This window comes from Protopterus annectens, chromosome 6.part0 (assembly GCF_019279795.1).
Source record: "Protopterus annectens isolate FY-2018-M chromosome 6.part0, PAN1.0, whole genome shotgun sequence".
In the NCBI taxonomy this organism is placed as follows: domain Eukaryota; kingdom Metazoa; phylum Chordata; order Ceratodontiformes; family Protopteridae; genus Protopterus; species Protopterus annectens.
The window spans coordinates 526,873,240-526,895,612 of NC_056737.1; the positions used below are offsets into that span (position 1 = coordinate 526,873,240).

The 22,373-nt window shown below is 38.7% G+C and overlaps 1 protein-coding gene across 1 annotated transcript in view; it reads left to right on the forward strand.

Moving 5' to 3' along the window:
- Positions 1-22,373, forward strand: part of LOC122804411 (putative N-acetylated-alpha-linked acidic dipeptidase) — a 2,922,358-nt gene that overhangs the window by 1,836,211 nt on the left and 1,063,774 nt on the right. The window contains exon 14 of the mRNA XM_044074242.1: positions 21,986-22,238. Coding sequence (XP_043930177.1) covers positions 21,986-22,238 — 253 coding nt within the window. The remainder of the gene's footprint in view (positions 1-21,985; positions 22,239-22,373) is intronic.

Consider the following 22,373-nt stretch of genomic DNA (forward strand, 5'->3'; position numbering starts at 1 on the left):
TGAATGCAAAGGTTTTTCTTTAAGATCCAGACATCATTAGATAACAATTTATTTTAATATAATAAATAAATAAACAGTTAACATTTATTCATAAACTGAATTAGTTAGAATGTAAAACTCAGTGCTCTTTGAAAGTGTGTCATTCTGTCATTCCTCTCCTGCAAAACCTTATACTAAAAAAATGCTTCTCCAATTGGAATTATTACTAACCAGGCCAATTATAATGATAACAGGAAGCCAATAATAGCAAATACAGTCATTAATGATAAATTACATAACAGATAACCAGTGGCTACAAAAGTGCACCAAACAAAGAATAGAATAGTTAATCTTGTCATGCAGTGACCAAATATTCTTCTCATATAGTGGCCTAATATTTTAGTTACAATAATGCCTCAGGGGTTCTTCACCAGGATAGTAAGAAGATCAAAGGGGTCACATTACCATAATTTTCATCTGTGAAAACTAAAAGCTGTGGATTACTATTTCATTAGTCAGGTTACTATGAGGCCCAGGTCCTGTACACTCCAGTATGCATTTAGTCATACACAGATTCTTTCTTGAGCTGGACTCTGCTGCAGATGCCCCATCTTTATGTGCATGTGGCCACCATCTGTAGTGGGGCTATTACCTAGTTTAAGCTATGTTTCAGAGGCCCAGTGGAACTTTAGTTATGGCTTTGCCACCACTGCATCCTGTGGCACACTGACACCAACACAGGAGCAAGGCTGTGTATGCCATATTTCATATGCATAAACCAGAAGTGGGCATGTTACATTTACCCCCTGAAAGCAGAGAATACATTATAAAAATAATATGGCTTCATTTTGTAGTTATTACATTGTGCCTGCTGATCTTTGTCTTGGCATATGGCTACTAGACATTTAATGATAACACCCAACATGGATAGAGGTGTAGCAGTATTATACATTTTAGTGTTTATTATGTTGATTGAGTATTTACCAACTGACTCACTTTGCATTCTTATGGCTCAGACAGACAAGCACATTGCTTCCCATTGGTCTATTTCTCTCTAAGCATATTTCTGTTTACTTGTCTAGATCTCCGCTATAGTGCACATCTGCCATGATTGCCCAGTATTCCATTTTAGGCTAGGCTGCACTGTCATAGTTCCAATATCATTCAACCTCTGTAGCTTGTTCTCATGAAGGTGTGGTTGAAAAGAGCTGATGTGACCATTGTGTGTATCATCTTATTGTGATACATAAAGAATATGTAGCCGTGGTACATGCCTTTTTTGACTGATACTGCAGAGTCCCATAACTGCAGAATCCCACCTACATCATCCATGCAGCAGAAGTGCAAGCAAAAAGTTGCTCAGCTATATTCTGAGCCTGTTGTTTTATTTGTCTGAGACTGGTACAGCTCTACTGCTTTTAATAAAGTTTAGTGAACCAATATCTTACCTTGCCATTGATGCCAACAGAATGATCTTTTAGAAAACATTTAACATAGTGTTCAATTCATTTAATGCTCCATATCAAATAGTGCTCATAGTTCATTTAATGATCATATCAACCTTTGAGCCATATCCAAAAACTGGCTCAGAACATTATCATTCCCTGGCACCATTGACAATAAATGTATCGAGGTTGCATGCTTTACAAATCAGGGTTGCCACAAATTGCATATTCAATAAAAATCACAGAGACCTCAGATGGATTAAATAGCCGCAGCCATGTGTTTATTGCCATTTACTCAAATAGAAGCCAATTGTTATGAGATGTGTGCAAGGGAGGCCATTTTATTTCCTTCATAGCATTCCCCTCAACCTACAGGACAACAGACAGCACAAAGATATCCAGCCCTTTTGATTCAACATACCTACATCATAACAGCTTTTTCATTTCACAATTCATCACAATTCCTCTGGGCCGCCTTACAATCTGCCAAGGAGTCGTTGCCGGGCTGGTAAGTCCCCTGGCAACAATCCCTTGGAGCTGTCTGGCCTGTGGAAGGTCCAGCTGAGGAGTCCTGTGACCTCCCCTCCCCCACCTACCTTGGTCTCCCTTACCTTTCCTGTCTTCTGCTTACATGACTGCGACAATCTAGTCTAACCTGTCTATCTTACCCGGAGGAGAAGGCAAAAACCTGAAAAACCCATTGGGCAAAAACAAGAAATTCCTTCACAACCTCTAGTGCCATCACCTTTGTAGGACACTTTGTTCCTTAAGTACCTTACCTGATCCTAAACTAACTGACAAATACACCCCTGCTTTTATGAGGGGGTGGATAGGGTGGGACAAGCTGCCAAGGTAGAGGTTGAAAAGAATAATTTCCTTTGTTCCCAGCTTTTTCAATCCTTCCCCTGGACAGCCCAGCCCATCTCAGCCCTCCTACCTATCCTGACCCTACCTGTTCTCCATCCTCCCCCACTGAAACCTGAGTCTGAGCTGACCTGCCTCAGACAAATGACAGCTTGCTGCAATTGGCTTGCCAGCCATTGTTGTCTGAGATTGGTACAGCTCTACCTGCTTTTAATAAAGTTTAGTGAACCGATATCTTACCTTGCCACTGATGCCAACAGCATTAGATGCCAACAGTTTTAGAAAACATTTAACATAGTGCTCTATTAATTTAATGCTCCATATCAAATGGTGTTCATAGTTCATTTAATGATCCATATCAACCTTTGAGCCACATCCAAAAACTGGCTCAGAACATTATCATTCCTTGACACCGTTGACAATAAATGTATCAAAGTTGCATGTTTTACAAATCAAGGTTGCCACAAGCTGCATATTCAATAAAAAACACATAGACCTCAGATGGATTAAATGGCCGCAGCCATGTGTTTTATTGCCATTTACTCAAATAGAAGCCAATTATTATGAGATGTGCGCAAGGCAGGAATGTCAGGGAGGCCATTTTATTTCTTTCATAGCATTCCCCTAAACCTACAGGACAACAGACAGCACAAAGATATCCAGCCCTTCTGATTCATTATACCCACATCATAACAGCTTTTTCATTTCACAATTTATCACAATTCCTCTGGGCCGCCTTACAATCTGCCAAGGAGCCGTTGGCAGGCTGGTAAGTCCCCTGGCAACAATCCCTTGGAGCTGTCTGGACTGTGGAAGGTCCAGCTGAAGAGTCTTTTGACCCCTTTCCTGTCTTCTGCCACAGAAGGGAGGAATATTCCTGCCTTCCGCCAGCACATCTCAACCTATCCTAAGTGAATGCCCTTCAAAGCTAAACCAGCTTGCAATTCCTTATAAAAACATCCCCAAACCTTCTTCAGATAAATGAACCCCATCTTCATCATACCTGTCTGGCCACCAGACCTGAATGCCAGGGTGAGGAATGTACAACCTGTTAATGTCCCTTAGCACCTTATCCATAGAATTATTAATTCTCCTTCTCATTCTCTCCACAGCTTTAATGGACCTAGCCCCCCTCCATTTCTTTCTCTGTACCACTTCTGACCAGCAGATAATAGCTTGTGGCCAGCATTCATGCATGCAATATACCTCTTGTACCATCAAACCAATTAGCTCTTTTATTGGATGCTGACAAATATCATTACCCCCTAGGTGCAATAAAATGGCAGTAGGAGATTTATTGCTTCTTGCAGCTTGCTGTAGTACTGCCCTGAGATGGTGCCACTGCATTCCTGATACCCCAAACCAAATTGCTTTGCAAGAAGCTAATTTTCCTCCTTGGAAGGAGACACTCCACCTGCCTGGACAAAGCGATGGAGTCTCTGAATGAAAGAATGACCCACTACCCAGATGTATTCCTGATCCAAAGATGTGAGAGCTGAAATATAAAGGACAAGAGTTAAAGCCATTTACACCTTACATAGCCTTTGTAAGCAATGGACTGCCACCTGCCCATCTTCATAATGTCGGTCTGTGAAGCTCCCATTGCATGTGCAAATGAGGCTGCACCTATTCGAAAGGAATGTAATGTATATTTATCTGAGTCTAGGCCACTCAACTTGATTGATCCTTTAAAACTGCTCTCACCTGATACTGTGTCAGAGGTTCACCTTGTTGATGACAAAAGAATGGACCATCTTACCTACCCCTATACTTGCGGTACTCTAGTAGCACTTTAGTCAAGTCCCATTCCAAACTCTTTGAGGTAACCACTCTTACCCACTGACCTTTGCCTTCTTTATCCGTTTTGGATTTAGTCACATAAACCCAAGTGTCCTCCCCCAGCAAATGTACATGTGCCACTGGTAAAACTGTCCTTTGACCTTTCTTCTTGTTTGGTTGAAGTTTTGCGACTCAAGGGCCTTTACAGTGCCCCAAAATTACAAAGGTTTTACTAAGGCTTTAAAGCATTCCTCCCAAGAAGTGTAAGTGAAATGCTATAAAACTTCCCCCTTTTTCCTTTGTAAGCGTTATCTGATGTGTTCAAAACCTAATTACACTTCAGGAAGTGGGGATGAGAAAAACCTTCTGCTTGCAGCAAATACAAGCTAGTTTTTCTTCTCTTGCAAACTTTACAGCTATGGGTTAAGATTTTAGCTTGAATTAGCAGCTAAAATGAAACTTTTTGCCCATTTACAAATAATTCTGCTTTCTCAAACAGGAAAATGCTTTAAATATGTTTTCTGTTCCACCAAACCACTTTGCAGTGATAACTAAAAACCCAACTAAATATTACCAGCAATTTAAAGCTTTGACTTCATATGACATATTTCAGCTTTTCCTGAAGAAATTCTGTGCACTGACCCATTACCTCCCCCCACCTTTCTGTCTGTACACTACAGTCACAGTAGTTAACCACTCATAGCACCACTATTGTTTACTAGATTGCTAAGAAAAACAATTTCAGCTATTGCTAATACCTTTTGCATCTCATCCCTAAACCCCAGGCCACACTTAGGCATGTGTGCCTTTGCTTCATGCCTTAAGTGAGCCTTAATCCCATAGTAAACCCTACTTGAAGTATTAATTTAAACATATTCTGTCATTTAAATTTAGTCTGATACCTTCAAGTACATATTTTATTTTACCCTCTAGCCTGTTTGTAACCTGATCTCCAGACATTTCAAAAATCTAACTGATTTGAGTTACAAAATTACACAAACAAGCCATTACATCAAATAGTAATTTAAGCAATCTGCCTACATGTTCTTAAACCAAAGTGTCTTTAAACATCAACAATAAAATAATTAGCCTTTTCTCTGATACAAAATCAGTGTCCCATGTAAATAAAATAGTTTAAGGCAAACTTCCCTTGTGTGCCCTCAACTATTTCTGATCCTCTCCAGATGCTCTGCCTGTGGCTATTTTCCAGCCTCAGCTCCCCAGGCCCTGAAATGTGGCTACCTATAGGCCTCAGTTCACAGGCCTGGCCACAAGTGGCTACCTGCACACTTCAGTTTCCAGACCTTGCCATGTGGCTAACTGCAGGCCTCAGTTCCCAGGCCCTGCCATGTGGCTAATTGCATGCCTCAGTTCCTAGGCCCTGCCATGTGGCTAACTGCAGGCTTTCCTTTAAAAGTGCAACACAGTACAGTATCAGGAAACCATCTACATACAGTGGGAGAAGAACCCACAGCCAACTGCTTCAAAAACAAGTATTCTACTTGTGCTGCTAACAGCCTCAGCTCACAAGCCCGGTCTTAGGTCACAAGCCCTGCCATGTGGCTAACTGCAGGCCTCAGCTCACAGGTCCTGTAATGCGGCTAACCACTGGCTTCCTCTTAAAAGTGCAGCCTAGTACAGTACAGTATCAGCAAACCAACTACCTACTATGGGAGCAGAACACACAGCCTTCTGCATCAAAAACAAGTATTCTACTTGTGCGCAGCCCACCTCAGCCCTCCTACCTTTCCTGACCCTACCTGTTCTCCACCCCCCCCACTGAAACCTGAGTCCGAGCTGACCTGCCTCAGACAAATGACAGCTTGCTGCAATTGGCTTGCCAGCCGTTGTTCCAATTGCATGCTTCTACCAGCATAAGACTCTCTTCGTCAGTGTAAACCTCCATTCTTGTGTTGGGGGTGCTGCACAACCCAGCAGGTGCCCTTGTCTTATAATGCCTGCTTGAAAGGACAGACCATACCTTTTAACTTCTTAGGGTAAGAAATCTGGACAAAGCCATGAATAATTGGGGGACAAAGATTCAAGAAATGGACAATTTTTAAATATTGATCTTACAAACTTAGAAATATGATAGAATAATAGGTTTTGCATTAGCATACATTTAATGAAGGGTATGGAGTCTGAATCTGAAATGTCTTTCATTATTTTCTGACTTCAGTCCTCAATGATTTGCCAGAAATTGGAAATTTTATTAGAAACAGGCCAAAAATGTGAGGCAGACATCTGGACAGTCTGGAAAAAAAATCTGTACAGTTGAGAGGTATGGGTCAGACCCATTCTATATTTGTGTGATGGTTATTGCTGGGATGTTTTTTCCACACATTCTTGGCACTGCAATGGTAGTCTCATATCACCTGCACATTGAAGGAATGGATGCTCATCAGTTGATACAGACAGTAATTTTCTTGGTGTTAGGCGCACAAATTGCCCCACTGCTGCAATCAGTGGCACTGATGATGCTGGTTTGGCCTGTGATATGATGTAAAATATTCATCACTGCTGTAGGCTCTACTTGATTACGAGGCATGTTAATGTATAACCATGCAGGTAAAAAACTCCTGGAGGATTCTGTGGCATCCCTACACTCCATTGAGGTAATTGTGTCAAGTGGCAAAGTCGTCAACTTTTTAAAGTCGTGGTTCCTTTTAGCACAATTATTTGGATTGTGCAAGCTTTGAGTTTTTTTCATGTTTATCCACTATTATGTGATTGGTATACATAAGAAGTTAGGGGAGTATGGTGCCAAGCCCACCACTTGGGGGTATTATATTGGGGGGGTAATGTTTTTGAGTTATACTTTTTGATGTTGATAAATTGATCGTGTAACTGGTTCTTGAGTATACCATCTAAGTATAGTGAACTAGATTCTGTTTGCAAAGGGATGATAGTTACCTGTACTATTCACATCAGGTCTCTGAAATTTGTGTGTGTCAAGCATTCTTGTTGTTCTTTTATTTTTTGTTTTTTGTCAGTATTGGTTGGCCACAGGTGCTCTGATCTTCCATATCATGGCCAAGTTTACATAAATGAACAGGGTTAGTATCATCCATATGAAAATGTCCGGTTGTTTGTTGGTTTATTTCCTAAGCTGATATATTAGATTTTTAAGCATTCAGACTAATGGGATAGAAACTTGATTGCTGTAACTCCAGGTTGATATTTTCTACCTCCTGTATATGTATCAATATTATTTTTGAAGTTGCTAATATCTGACTTCTTCTAATTCTAAGGGTGAACTTATTCTATATTATTGAATGATGCCAATGTCACATTTTCCTTATTGTTACTGATATTTATTTGTAGCCTTGCGTTCTTTGCCTGATCTGGTGTACGTTTCCTCAGCTATGGATTCAATGCATTAGACTTTTATTTATAGCTTGATCTGATATTGCTCTGCGGATTTCGCAGCAGTTATGATCGAGCAACTTGTAAACAATCAAGCTGTTCCTGAAGGTTTTCCAAGCATTTCAAGCTTACTTGTCCTAGGCTTTTCTGCCTGAAATCATTGAACCTCTTCAGGCTGGAAGTATGCCAACCAGTTTGCAAACATTAGCATAACATGTATCCAGATCTCATGTACACCTTTTATATCCAGAAAGAACAGTTTAATTCACAGATAACCACACACACACACACACACACACACACACACACACACACACACACACACACACACACACACACACACACTTGTTGCATTCATTTGTTTAAGCAATATTTTACTGATAAATATGAAATAATTTGTGCATATATTTTGTATATTATTCACTTTGAACAGTGTTGAATGCCTTCAGAGCATGGGGATGGAAATATTTTCTGTATTCGTACTATAAGGGGAAAGACGTGAACCTCACTGGGTACAAAGTGCACCTCACTCTAGGATACCACGTGCCTAACCACTGGGAGTTTTGAGTCAATTAATACTATGTCACTATCTTAGGAACAGTTTAGACTGCTAGTTACAGTATCAGAAACACTTAAAATTCAAACAAATTATGTCTGGAGTTTTTTTTTATTTCTTACAGCTACTTTTGGAGGGTGACACATACTGTTTTGAATTGTACACTAACTAGTTCACCATCACTTAGAGTGCAGCCCCACAACCCTTCCACCCTACTCTAAACATTGTATGTTTGTGAATAGCATATATTTTAATACTGGAAAGAAATTAGGAAAGGACAGGCTTAAGGCAAAACCTGTTTAGCTACCTAGGTTGTTGTTGTTGTTGTTGTTTGTCTTTCAGCTTTTTACCGGTAAGGGGTCGCCACAGTGGAACTCTGATATGCTAATGATTGGCAGTAGATTTTTTTTTTTTACGAAACGCTGAGGTGCCAGCTCGACGCCCAACCTTCAACGAAGGCAGGCCTATTTATGCACACATGTCTTTTGAATGCTACCCAACCACGGGGAGGACATGCAGACTCCACACAGAAAGCACTCCCAAACTAAGCCGAGAATCGAACGAGAGAACCTCTTGCTGTGAGGTAACAATATGCTACAGCTGTACCCATTTAACAAAATCTATAACAAGTCTTTCTAAATGTAAAATGTACCACATTTCAATGTACAAAATAAATAAAAGTATGTTTCATGACATATGATTGGATACAGCTTTGGCTACTGTATAGTGCAACACTAAGCAAGCTGGAAAAGAGGCTACAAAACCATAAGTGTTGGAGTGAACATTTAGTGGGCATGAAGGTGTTCAAGGAAGGTTACGGATGTTTAATTACTTTAATGGGTGTTTCTTCTCTTCTCCTGCCATGGATCACAATTAACCTCCCAATGCTTCACAGATAAAAAAAATATATAAGATTTACATTCTACATTATCCTGGAACATTTAAACCTTAAAAACAGAAAATAAAATAAAATAAACAAATAAAATAATACTTTAACAAAACAAGAACCTGAAAGAAGGGAAACATCAAAATAGTCACTGGGCAGCCTATACTAGTAGCTACCTGAAGAATATTAATAGTCTTATGTAATTGTTTTGCAGTTCCATTTATATCGCACTTCTCCTTGGTTTTAGTACCTATTTTACATCACCTTTGAAATGAATGCTACTTTTAATGTGTATGTAGAAAACACATGCTGCACACTACACCACAACCTTTAACGTGTACGTAGGAAACAGGTACTGCACACTATACACCACAGCCTTGAACATGCACATAGAAAACATGTACTGCACACTATACACAACAGCCTTGAACGTGCAAGTAGAAAACACGTACTGCACACTATACACCACAACCTTTAACATGCACGTAGAAAACACGTACTGCACACTATGCACTGCAACCTTTAATGTGCATGTAGAAAACACGTACTACATACTATACACCACAGCCTTGAACATGCATGTAGAAAACACGTACTGCACACTATACACAACAGCCTTGTATACACCATGACCTTTAACATGGCACTGCAACCTTTAATGTGCATGTAGAAAACACGTACTGCACACTATACACCGCAACCATTAACATGCATATAGAAAACATGTACTGCACACTATACATCACAATTATATACCATTGTCTTGCCCTCCATTGTTACTTGTCTTTGAATCTTTTGACCGCATGGTATGCTGATTTTTTTTATACCCAACAATACTCAGCAGGCATAATGTTTCTGAAACTAAGTAAAATAGTAAATCATATTGTATGAAGCTATAAATATAGCATCTTCATTATCATAACAAGGGCTTTAATTAGAAGCAGAGTTCTTAAACATTAAGAATAACTATCAGATGCCATTGGTGCAGCCACATATATGACATGCACTCCATGCTGTCCACGTCTTGAAAAATATTTTATGCACTGAGATGTGATTGAATTTAAAAGAATATGTCCTATGTACTGTATCTTGATTTATGATTATTTTATGAATTGGCTTTAAGCCTATTATTTCAGCAAAAGGGAAGTAACATCTAACTTCTTATTTTCCTTTTCTTGATTTAACTCATCTCCCTTCATGTCTTTTGTTTTGAGATTTACAAGGAAAATTCAAGGCCTTCAGCATCTATCCTTCGTGGATCATCTGAAATCACTGTCACTTTATTCTGTTTCATACAGACTACTCAGAGGCAAGGTCTGCCTTGCATATTAGGCAATCTCTGACCCTGCCTTATTGGAAATGCTGCATATCTGCAAGTCAAATGGTACACAGGTTACTCGCTCTAAAGACTTTAACCAGGTATGTGACATTAATAGAATAGGTTACCACACCTTTGGAACAGACTCCCACTTCATGTCAAACAGAGCACCTCATTGGCCTTCTTCAAACGCAATCTGGACGATTGGATGGGTAACCGTAAATTCAACCCAGGGGTTCCACCTGTGTCCCTCATGGACAGGAGTAATAGGTGCTGATCATGGAAATAAGAGTAGAAGTTTGCTAGGCTTTTAAGGGCCCTAGGGCCGTTAGCCTATTAACTTCCTGTGATCCTATGAATAAATGTCTGAGCAGTCTGTTATTTTCTCTGAGAGAACACAAACTCTAATGTAACAATGCAAACTTAGAGTTTTATATCAAGAGACAACCCTGTTCTACAGTTTCAGCCTCTCTCTCTCACACACACATGTACACACATACACACACACACACACACACACACACACACACACACAGACACACACACTGCATGTCTCTAAGGCGTAATATGAACTGCATCTTTTTCCACATTAGCATTTTTCAAGATTTCTGTTTAAACCAATGGGAAATAAATGATAAAGTTCCCTTTCTAGCCACGAATGTCTGTTTCAGCACTGTATTTAACATCAGTTACTTAATGATAAGTCAAAGGCTCATGCCAGCTCGAAAGCATGAAATAATTGCAAAGCCTGTGTTGGTCCAATAAAATCATCTACATCACTTCTCTATCCCAGTGACTTTGTGTTTTAAATATTGATAACTCAATAACATGCAAATTTTGATGCATCACCTAAAGGTAAGTCATTTCTAAATATTTTACCTGAGAAAGCTGGCAACAGTAATGACCTCATTTCTAACAATGGAAAGGAATAATTAAGAATTTACATGTCTTTAAACTGTAGTCGAGATTTACTGAAGGGGAGTCTGAGTCACAGTTTGACTTACCTTGTGGGTGTATAAATTTCACACCATCTGCTTTCACTGCTTAATTTAGACAAATAATTAAATTCATGAAAAAAGTTGGAAACCTTTAATTCACCCAAAACATTTGTTAAATGTATGTGGCAAACTTTGTGAAAAAATATAATACAATGTGCCTTTTGATGTGGCCCAGACTTTCACTGTTTTGAAGAAATCTAATATAAAAATAAGTCACATGCATTTTTGTTAATATACAAATATTTCTTTTTCACCAGTGTGGAATCACTTCTTCTAGCTTAAAGTGGATAATCCAGAGCATCTTACATGTTCTTTTATATTTTTGTGTATGACAGTAAGAGAGACACAAGAATATATTTTAGTGGCAAGACACCTGCAACAACTGGAAAGACCACAGAAGTACCTCACCAAGAGGATCATTGGCCTCAAGCAGATGCCTTATGCAGCTCGACTGAAGAAACTCCAGCTGTACTTGGTTGCATACCGCCTACTCAGAGGTGATCTCTGCCTGACATACAAGGCCATGTCCAACCCAGAATTGATGGACATGCTCCACCTAAACAAAACCATATCCCCTTGGGCCATACGCTCCAGGGATCTAAACCTCACCACAACAATAAATAGGATGTGCTGGAGGGATAGATTCCTGTCCCAGAAACTTCCCATGCTCTGGAACAAGATTCCAATCTACATTAGGCAGAGCTCCTCACTAACCCTCTTCAAGAGAAACCTTGACACGTGGATGGGAAACAGAAAGTTTACCCCAGGGATCACTTCAATGTCTCTGCTGGACAGAGGCACAGGGAACTAATCTAAGGGGGTGGCGAAAGCCAACACATTCCGGCTAGGCTTATAAATGCCTCTGGGCAGATAGCCTAGTACCTACCTATGAACCTAAGTTATTTGATAATTATCAACTTGAAATTCAGTGACACTTGCTTTTGTAAAACTGACATGCTGAAAGCAGACATCTCAAAAAAGACCATTATCTGCATCTGATGACCCCCCCCCCCCAAACATATGCTATGTAAGTGGCTGTATGTATTCAGTTAAAAGATGCTTACAGTTTAAGGCAAAAGGGCTTTCCTTCACTACAGGAGCACAAAGTACTGGAGCAAGTACACACATACACACACACACACACACACGCACACACACACACACACACACTACTTACTTTGTGTGTGTGTGTGTAGATATATATATATATATATATATATATATATAGATAGATATATATATATACACAACAGAGAGACATCCACTCTGCGATACATTCTGTCTTATACTGGAAATATACGATTTCCATTACTTTTCAAACTGAAAATATAGTTATTCAATAATTAACAAAAGAGCTACATAGTTAAAAAGAGTACTTTGAGCAAGTGAAGTTTGTCAGATTGAAATCAAGTAAATTTCACTTTGATAGCCTGACAGACCATGTACATTCTCATGTTTCAGAATTCTGAATATTGCACAGTTACTTTATGTATTTTATTCCTTCTTTAAAATAGAAGAAGGCCTAACATGCTTATTATATTACAAACAGTAACTGAGCAGATGATTATAGGTTCATAAGATATATTTATTTACTTATTTATTTGCAGTTTGTTTACCAGAATAGTCCATTGGGTCGAGAAAAGCCCATTTTCAATGGAGTCCTGAGGAGAAAAGCTCCATAAAGACTGTTTACAATATAAGATAAAACAGCTCCATAAAAACATTATACAATGCAAACAAAAATTTCAAATTTATAGTAGAACCATAAAGAAGAAAATCAATAAAAACATTAGTAATATTCACAAATACATTTGATTAAACAATGGGAATATAATAGTAGAGGCAAAGATTTTGTCTGAGTTGTAGTAGGGTAGGCGATAAGGAAGAGTTAAGTGCGGAAGAAGAAAGGAGGGTAAAGTAAGGAGTGGTAGAGTGAGAGTAAGGAGGTAGAGAAAGGTAGCTAAGAGGTGGTGCAGCTGCAGTATTATGAATGAGAAGAGCGAGTGAGGAAGAGAGATAAAATAGGTTACAGTGCAGAGGGGAGTTAGGAAGGGAGAGATCAAGAAAGTTCCCAGAGGTATATGAGATTGATATGAGGTGAGGTCTAGAAGGAAGTGAGGTAGAGAAAACAGGTTATAATGCAGAGGGAGTTATGTGCGATGAGAGCAGGAGCATTCCCAGAGGGATGAGAGATGGGAATGAAGTGAGGTCTTAAAGGTAGTGTGGTTTTGAATGGTGCCAATAAGAGGTGGCAGAGAATTCTAAAGGTGAGCAAGAGAGAAGGATAGTAGAAGTTTACCTGGTGGGTGGGCAGGCTTGTGCAGTTCAATAAGATTCTGGTTATTGGATCTGAAGAGTCTGTTGGGTAGATGCATTTTGAGACAGTAAGTGAGGGAGGAGCAGACAGAGGGATTGAAGATAAGTGTGTTAGTATGAATGAGTTGAATGTAGATAAGATGATTGGGCAGTTCTAGGCTAATGACCACTGAGGCATTTATAAGCCAAGCCATACATCACAAATATATCTCACAAGTTTTATGCCTTAGAGTTTTTTTAAGGAGTATATGTAAGCTAGCGTATGATTTACAGACTACCTCTGTCCATTAGAGTCATAGGTGCTAGACCACAGGGATGAATTTCTGTCCACTTGTCCATGTTACACTTGAATAGGGTTAAGGAAAATCTCTGCTTTACATGGATGGAAAGCCTGTTCCAGAGGAGGGTAATTCTCTGTGACACATACCTGTACCTCCAGCATGTCCTATTTATGTTGCAAGCAAGGTTCAAGTCTCTAGACTGAGTGAATCTGATGCTGTTGGTTTTGTTGATTTGTAAATAGTCCATCAGAATGGGATTCAAGGATGCCTTGTTGTATGCCAGACCTAGGGTGCCTATCATCAGTCTGTAGGAAACAGAGTATAGAGGTAGAACTTTGAGGTGATCTGAACAGAACATGTTGTTTATGCCATTTATTCTTTTTGTGAGGAACCTCAATGCACATTGCAGTTGCTGTATGTGCCTGGCCACGTGCATACCAAAAGGGGTGTTGTACTCAAGGTTGGTCTGATGAAGGTCAAATATCATAGGATCATAGGATCACAGGAGATTGCTAGGCTATCAACTCAGAGGTCATTTTAAGCCTAGCCATTTCATTCCAATGTAATACCATAGAAATGCTAATCAATACCCAAAATCCCATTTAGTGATGAGTACCCATGTCCAGGAGGGTTGTGGGTGCTATCCCCAGTAAGAATTTAAGGTGCCCTATCCACTCGTCCAAGTTCCTCTATAATAATGTCATAGAGGTGCTCTGTTTCACATCATTTGGTAGCCTGTTCCAAAGATGCAGCAATCACTGGGAGATCTGTCCCTCCAGCATCTTCTGTTTAAGCTGCAAGCCATAGTTGGGTCCCTGGAACTGGTAACCCTAGTCCTGTTTGATTTACAGACATGCAGCAAGTACATTAGGTTTGGGTCTTGGATTGCTCTGTAAGCCAGGCACAAGTCTCCCCTAAGAAGTCTATACTATGCATAATATAGTGATAGGGATTTTAGTAGGTCCATGTAAGGAACATGCTGGAGCCACTTGATTTTCTTTGTTAAAAACCTCTGAGGTCTCCCCAATTGCTGCAGATGCTTAGTACAGTACATGCAAAATAAATGGGGCATTATACTCAGTTATGGGCCAGATATGTGCAGAGTATAGGGGGTCATAACTTCTTTTGCTGTCAAGGTGATGCCTTTATTAGTGTGCTACATAGAAAGCTTTCCTTGTTACAGCAGAGACATGGTGGTAGCAGTCAACTTGTGATCCCAGGTCCCTTACCACTTCATGGGTACTTAGGCTATTGTTGTTGATTTGATGGTGTGAAGGGACATTGTTTGTGCTGAGGAGAATGATGATGCATTTCTTTGCAATAAGTTTGAGACTGTGACTAGTACACCAGTCGTTGGTTTGTGTGAGACCCTCCTGGAGTATACTGACATAATTTGGGGATTCAGTGATTGCATCTAGTTTGCAGCCATCTGCAAACTTAATCAGCCACAACCCCTTAGTTTTGACCTGAACTTTAAGAAGTATATACCAAAGAGTAGAGGGCCCAGCACTGACCCCTGTGGCACCCTGCTGGTAACAGGTCTTGTGGTTTATGTGGAGTCACCCACTTTGATTGTATGTATTCAGTTTGTGAGTCAGTTTTCAGCCCATCTTACAACAAAAGGATTTACATTCAGTTTGCTAAGTTTATTGGTAATGCCTGAATGTCGGATAGTGTTGAAAGCCTTTGCCAGATCAAGGTGTGCTGTGTGCACAGATTTGCCCTCATCAATGGCCTTGGTCACATTTTCAAAGAAATCCAATAAATTAAACAGGCAGGATCTGCCCTTCATTAAGCTGAACTGAGTATGAGCCAAGGTTTAGAGGTCACCTATTTCTTTAATTATGAGGTCCATAATGATACATTCTATGGCCTCACAGATTAGACTGACCATGCTTATGGGTCTGCAATTCCCCAGGCCTGTTGCAAAGCCACCTTTGTGGATGAATATAGATGACTGGTGACTTTTAATGGTGACTGAATATAGAAGAATGAATGGTAACTTCCTTGGACCTAGATGCTATGCCCTTGCTAATAAGTTGAGCAACATAGAATGATTTCCTTACTATATAGATGAATGAATGGTGACTTCCTTGGACCTAGATGATATGCCCTTGCTTGTAAGTTCAGAAGTATAGAATGATTTCCTTACTGCCTATGACACATGTTGGTCAAAAGCCATGTTACTGTCTATATATGTCTCTACATTCTTGACTACTGGGCCTATTGTTAAGAGTGTGCTATCAATGAAGTAGTTTCCTAGGGTGGATGACTTCCCAAAGAGTACTATTATGCATTTCTTGGCATTGAATTTTAAGTCATGCTTTTGGCACCAATCATTTGCCTGTGTTAGTCTTTGTTGTAGGATAATAATATCTTGGGGAATTCTATGACTGCTCCTAGTTTGCAATCATCTGCAAACTTAGTCAGCCAGTGGCCCTTGATGTTGGCTTTGACTTTCAAGAAGTCAATGCCAAAAAGGAGTGGGCACAGCAGAGAGTCATGAAAGACTCTGCCAATGATTGGCCTCTTTGTGGAGATGGTCTCCACTAACTTAATATCCTGGGTCCTATCTAAGATGAATCTAGCTATCCAGCGTATAACATGAGGGGTTTATGCCTAATTCCATGAATTTGTTTACAATGTCCAAATGGGTTATTGTATCAAATGCCACAACTGTATCAGGGCAGGCAGTATACACCATTTTGCTCTCATCCATTGCCTTGGTGACAATTTCAAAAAAGTCCACCAAGCTGAGTAGATATGATCTGTCCTTGACAAAGCCTAACTAGGTTGGATCCAGTATCTGTAGGTTTCCTATGTCATTATTAATCATATCTATGATGATTCTTTCTATGGCTTTTGTATTATGAGGGTAGTCATACTTATGGGTTTGTAGTTCTCAGGGTCCATTTATGGACCATGCCTTTGCAGAGGGATGACCATAGCAGTCCTCCATTTGTGTGGCAAAAACCTGTCTGGATATTGAGGTTAAAGAGAGACTCCAGTGGTCATGAAAGTGTTTCAGGAAGCATCATATAATATTATTTGGGCCCATTGATGGTCTGTTTATTGCCTTAGAGAGCACATATACGACCTACTCTTTAGTGATAGTTGGGGGAGTTATGTATGATGATATTTCCTGAGAGGCAGCCATGAGGGTAAAATTGGAGTGGAATATGTCAACCAGAAGATATGCTGTATCTATTGTGTACCATTTTTGAGTGTTTTGACACAGCTAAAGAAAGCTCATGGGTTTGCCTGGCCAGGGAGGCTATCTTTACCTCAAAAATTGGCTTTGGTAGACTTAATTTGCCCCCAAGTTTTTTTTAACCTGATGAAAGAGTTTTCATCCTACTGGGTGTTGTACTTTATAATTTTAACAATTACTTTTTTCCCTTTTTGTTGTACAACCTTTTATTTGGATTCTACAAAGGTGTTTTTTTTTTTTTGTAGATTGTTCTGGGTTTGTTTTTGATTGGCACAGCTGTTTCTGTGTATCTTTTTACATGATTGTACAGGTTTCTGTGTACCATTCTGTACATACATCTGTATTCTCTTGATATGGAGGGACTAGACAACATTTTGCAGTCGGGTATTTCCAAATTCCAGTAAAACTAAGTAGCAGTCATCAGTGCCACTTACACTGGAACTTTTATACAGTTTCTTTATTCATTGTTCTACAGTCCATGCTGATCTCTCAAGCTGACCATATGATTGTATAAAGCTGGAAATTTATGCAATGTTATTAAATTCCTATTGCTCTGAAAATCTTTAAAACTCTGTGCTTTCAGAACTTAATTTGATAAATCTGCATACGAACTACTATCTGTCATGGATGACCTGTAACTGCTACCAATGTGTGATGGAAGACTGGCATCTGAATATGTGAGGGATAAGGCTTATGGTTCTTGGATCTGCTCTTCTACATAAAGTAGGTCTGATGCCTACCATATTAAAATAAAAAATGCACCCAAGTCTAATTCATTTACCACTTTACCAAATGCAACTTGACCCCAAGTATATAAAGGGAATATGTACTGCTGTCCTCTTTATGAGTTTCCAACATCCAGACCCACACTGAGACTATACACTAATCACATACAGAGCTATGTATTTGGCATAAACCACTCTCTCTCTCTCTCTCTCTCTCTCTCTCTGAGAACCAGAACATCTTCCAGTGCCCCTTATCCACAGTAACTACATTGTAAAGAAAAGAAACACACACACACACACACACACACACACACACACACACACACACACACAAACACACACTCAGTTCCCAAAGGCTGCTAGAATTCTCTAATACCCCACTGCTTTCTTTCTTGAATGGTAGTACTTTATTGACTTTGGATATGGCCAGAGATTAAAAGTGTCAGCTACCTACTCCTCTTCATTTAGCCACAATTATGTACAATTAATATCTTTCAGTGGCAATTAGCTCATAGTCATTGAAAGCCAAAGACCTCTATAAGCTTAACGTGATATGTCAGAAGCTTTTGAGTGATCAAAATGAATGCATCATGAAGTTTGTACACATTCAATGCTGTCATATTTAACTTAGGTGTACAATCAAGTTCATATATAACTAAATCATCCTTTCTGGGCTTTTACAATGGAAACTACGGTGAAATCATTTTTATAAAAACAGATTGGTATAATGTTCTCAAAGACCAAAATACAGGATATTATCAATTAGATATGTGATATTATTATCTATATTCATGACTAAATAACAGTAAGATATAAATATACAGCAGCATTTAAGAAAAGGTGATGGAATCATGAAAGTAATAAGACGTGATGGAAAAGAAACACTATTTATGTTTCAAAAATTTCCGTAGGTATGCAATCAAGTCTAGATGAAATAATGTGAAGGAAATAGTTTGAGGTCTTATCAAATCTTCAAGTTTTAATTAGAAACTCAATTTGATTTTAAAGCCTAAAACCATTAATAAGATATTATATCAAAAACTACCAAAGAAATGATTTCTAGTTATGGTAATGAACAGAAAATCTACTTTTTACATGTTGCCTCAAATTCAAAATGCCATAAAAGTTAAAATTTTATAATGCTTCTGCAGAGCTAAAAAAACTATCAAATGTCAGCTGAATCATTCAATAACAGTAGCTAATGGATAATCAACTTATATTTTTATCACTAATGCCTTATTAATTGAGACAGATTTACACTTTTCATATCTCAGTGAACACACGGTTCACTTGTTATAGTTCCTTAAATGTAGACAACAAAATACACGTAAGTGAGCTACATCTCTTGTGCTGTCAGTTCTAGTTCACAGTACAACATGATAACAGCTGTCACTTTGTGTCATTACATCTCTTGTGCTGTCAGTTCTAGTGCACAGTACAACATGATGACAGTTGTCACACTGTGCCATTACATCTCTTGTGCTGTCAGTTCTAGTGCACAGTACAACATGATAACAGCTGTCACTCTGTGTCATTACATCTCTTGTGCTGTCAGTTCTAGTGCACAGTACAACATGATGACAGTTGTCACACTGTGCCACTACATCTCTTGCTGAAACTGGCATTTTACTACCATTCATCTCAAGACAGCAGCTGTCTTTGCCATACAAATCTAACATTTCCATATCACATAAGTGCTTTTCACAGTTTTGGTGACTTCCTCTACACTGAAGGTCTAAAGTAGCACTGCTAAAGTGAAGATAATGTGACTTGGTGAAGGAAGGACAAAATGTGTAGATCATTCGAATAAAGCAGTAATGAAATTAATAAAATTACAACTTTACTATGATAACTAGTGAAGCAACTCTACTCCTTATTAGAAGAATGGACAGAGGTCAGTAAGGTAGAAAATAGCTCAGGCTAGCAAACCTTCCAGTTCTCAGGAGCTCAGCAAGATCTCATCTTGCCCACATGGGCTGCCTTCTGTTCCCTTCTGTATGCTGCGTTGTATACAAAGGGCTGTATGGGTTGTCTCCGATGGCAGAATGAGACAGTAAGTCTATGTAGTCTGTCCTTTAAATGCATTTAACATATTTCCTCCCTCCCAACCTTACCTTCCTCTTCCTTTTTCTACCCCTGCCTCATGATCTCTTGAATGCTCTTTGGAATTCTTCTTCACCATCCATTTTAATAGTCCATTCTAGTGATCTGTAACCCTGTCTGTGAAAAAACAATTTCAGACCTTGTTGTTTTGTCTTATCTAGCCAGTATGCCAGTACACTAGCAATAGTTGCACCTTATCATCTCCAATAAATATGGGCTCCTGGCCCTTTGTCAAATTGGGGCCATAATGTGATGTATACTTTCACAGTCTTCCTGGTCCTGCAGAGTACAGCTTGTATATATTGTTGTAGATTAGTGTCTTTGCTGCTGACCTTTACACTGTTAAAGAAATCTTAATGTTTCTGATATTTAGCTCATTTTAAATAATGCGGGCATGTCATGATTGTCGGCTGTTCGCCTTAATTAATGATAAAACATGCACACACACTTGTACGTATACAATACATGTATATTATTTATACGAAGCCACCTTTCTAGCAGAACTGGAGCTAGGTTATCTGGCCCCCTGTGCAGTTCACCAAAGTGTACTCACTCAACTTACAGTTGAACAGCAAAAGAAAAGAATGTAAAGAAACTAAAAAAAGATTTTCTGTTACAAAACATATAGCAACATGGTTGCAACAAGTCTAACAAGCAAATTCCGATAATTAAATCACTACACATTGAGTGCTTCAGTGCTTCAGCTATGGTATCAGATATCCTTATGGCTTTATAAAACAATCCATGTATAGCACTCCCACATCACTGGCACCTGCCATTCAAGCCCCCTAACATCTTACAAATTGTCAATATTTGAAAATTCTCTGTACTTTGTATAAAACCTCTGATTACACTATTTATATTGCATACTTGTTTCTAGTTACACATCTATATTTTTAATTAATTTGTTACACTCTTTTTTTTTCCTGTATTGTACTTGCCCTTTTGACCTGGGTCATGACTGAAAAGGATCCCATGAGCAGTTTTACTACCTGGTTTGCAAATATTAAATATATAAATAATCAGGCCCCACTAGCAGTGAGATACCAAACCTCTCTGTTGCCCATACATTCTATACATTTTTCACATGACCTTCTGTACTGTATTACAACTGTGAGACCCCCTTAATGGGGATTTTTGCTGTTACGCAAAATAAAGTTCAGTTGGAACATTAAAATAAAAAAACTATGACAGTTAGTGCAATATTAAAACATTTTTACAGGACAGCAATCCACTATAAGCCTATATGTTTTATATCTATATATATATATATATATATATATATATATATATATAATATACTAACTCCAATTTTTATGCTCCTCAGAGTGGGAAAAAGAATTCTTGTTACAGTCTTGGACTTATTGCATACTTCTACACCTTTGTTATGATACCCTCGTAGTTCTGAGGATTATAATTGCAGTTTTGGGAAATGCAGTGTGGAGCCCCTTAGTATTCTATGCCAGAGCTTCCTTCTTTGGACAAAGGGCTCTTTGGATGCTGGAGTTATAACTAGCTGCAAGCATGCAAACAAGCCTGCCTGGGTTTAATTAATGACATTTAGTCCTGAAGTTCATTTGTCTCAGAGTTATGATGAGCACTGAGTGTATTGGCTTAACTGCATAATTAGAGAACAGCTTGTTAAGAAACTATTACAAATATGTCTTAATGTATTATACAATATTAACAAATTAATTTATTATTTTTGGTTAGATCATATAATTTTAATGAGGACTGAAATCTTTTGAATTACAATTAGTTTCTATGGACCTCTTCAGTTTTGTCTGGCTGTCCCTGAGTTGTTATGAGTCCCCATTTCTATGATATCACTGCATAACTCTTGCAAAGATACACTGAAATTTAACAACTGTGGATTTTTATATATCAAGTTGGTATGTCTGGGAAGTCTGCGCTGCAACTGGGATGAACACTTTTTGTTTGTGCAAACCAGTATGTTTTTTCCTTTTTGTATAAACTCAGGTCACACTTTCGGCTGTGGACAGTGTTGCTTGAATGAAGGCGCTGCATTTGTAAATACTGAACTACTGTACTGATAGTTTAGTGTAGCTAATTATATTCTCTTTGATGTTTCTTTTGTATTATTTATACATTATTCAGTAACTTGGTATCAAACAACATTATTTTCTCTCTGTTACAGAATTACAAGCTATCTTCCTATCCAACGTACCACTCAGTCTATGAAACTTATCATTTAGTCTCCCGGCTCATTGATCAAGAGTTTAAGTATCATCAGGCCTTGGCACGTGTGTGGGGAGAGATAGCTAGAACACTTGCTGACAGCGTTATATTAAAAATGGATTGTGTCCGTTATGCTGAAAAACTGCAAAGAATCTTTAATGATGTTCAAGACACTTACAGAGATATTTTCAGTGAACAAGGAATTACCCTTGGTAAGTGAAAATTATTGATTTTATGATGAGAAATAGTGAGTTCTGAAACGTGAAAATAGATACATCTATTAGAAGCAAACAGTAATTTGTAAAAGAGTATTTACCAATCTCAAGTATAGGATGGGTATTTGTAAA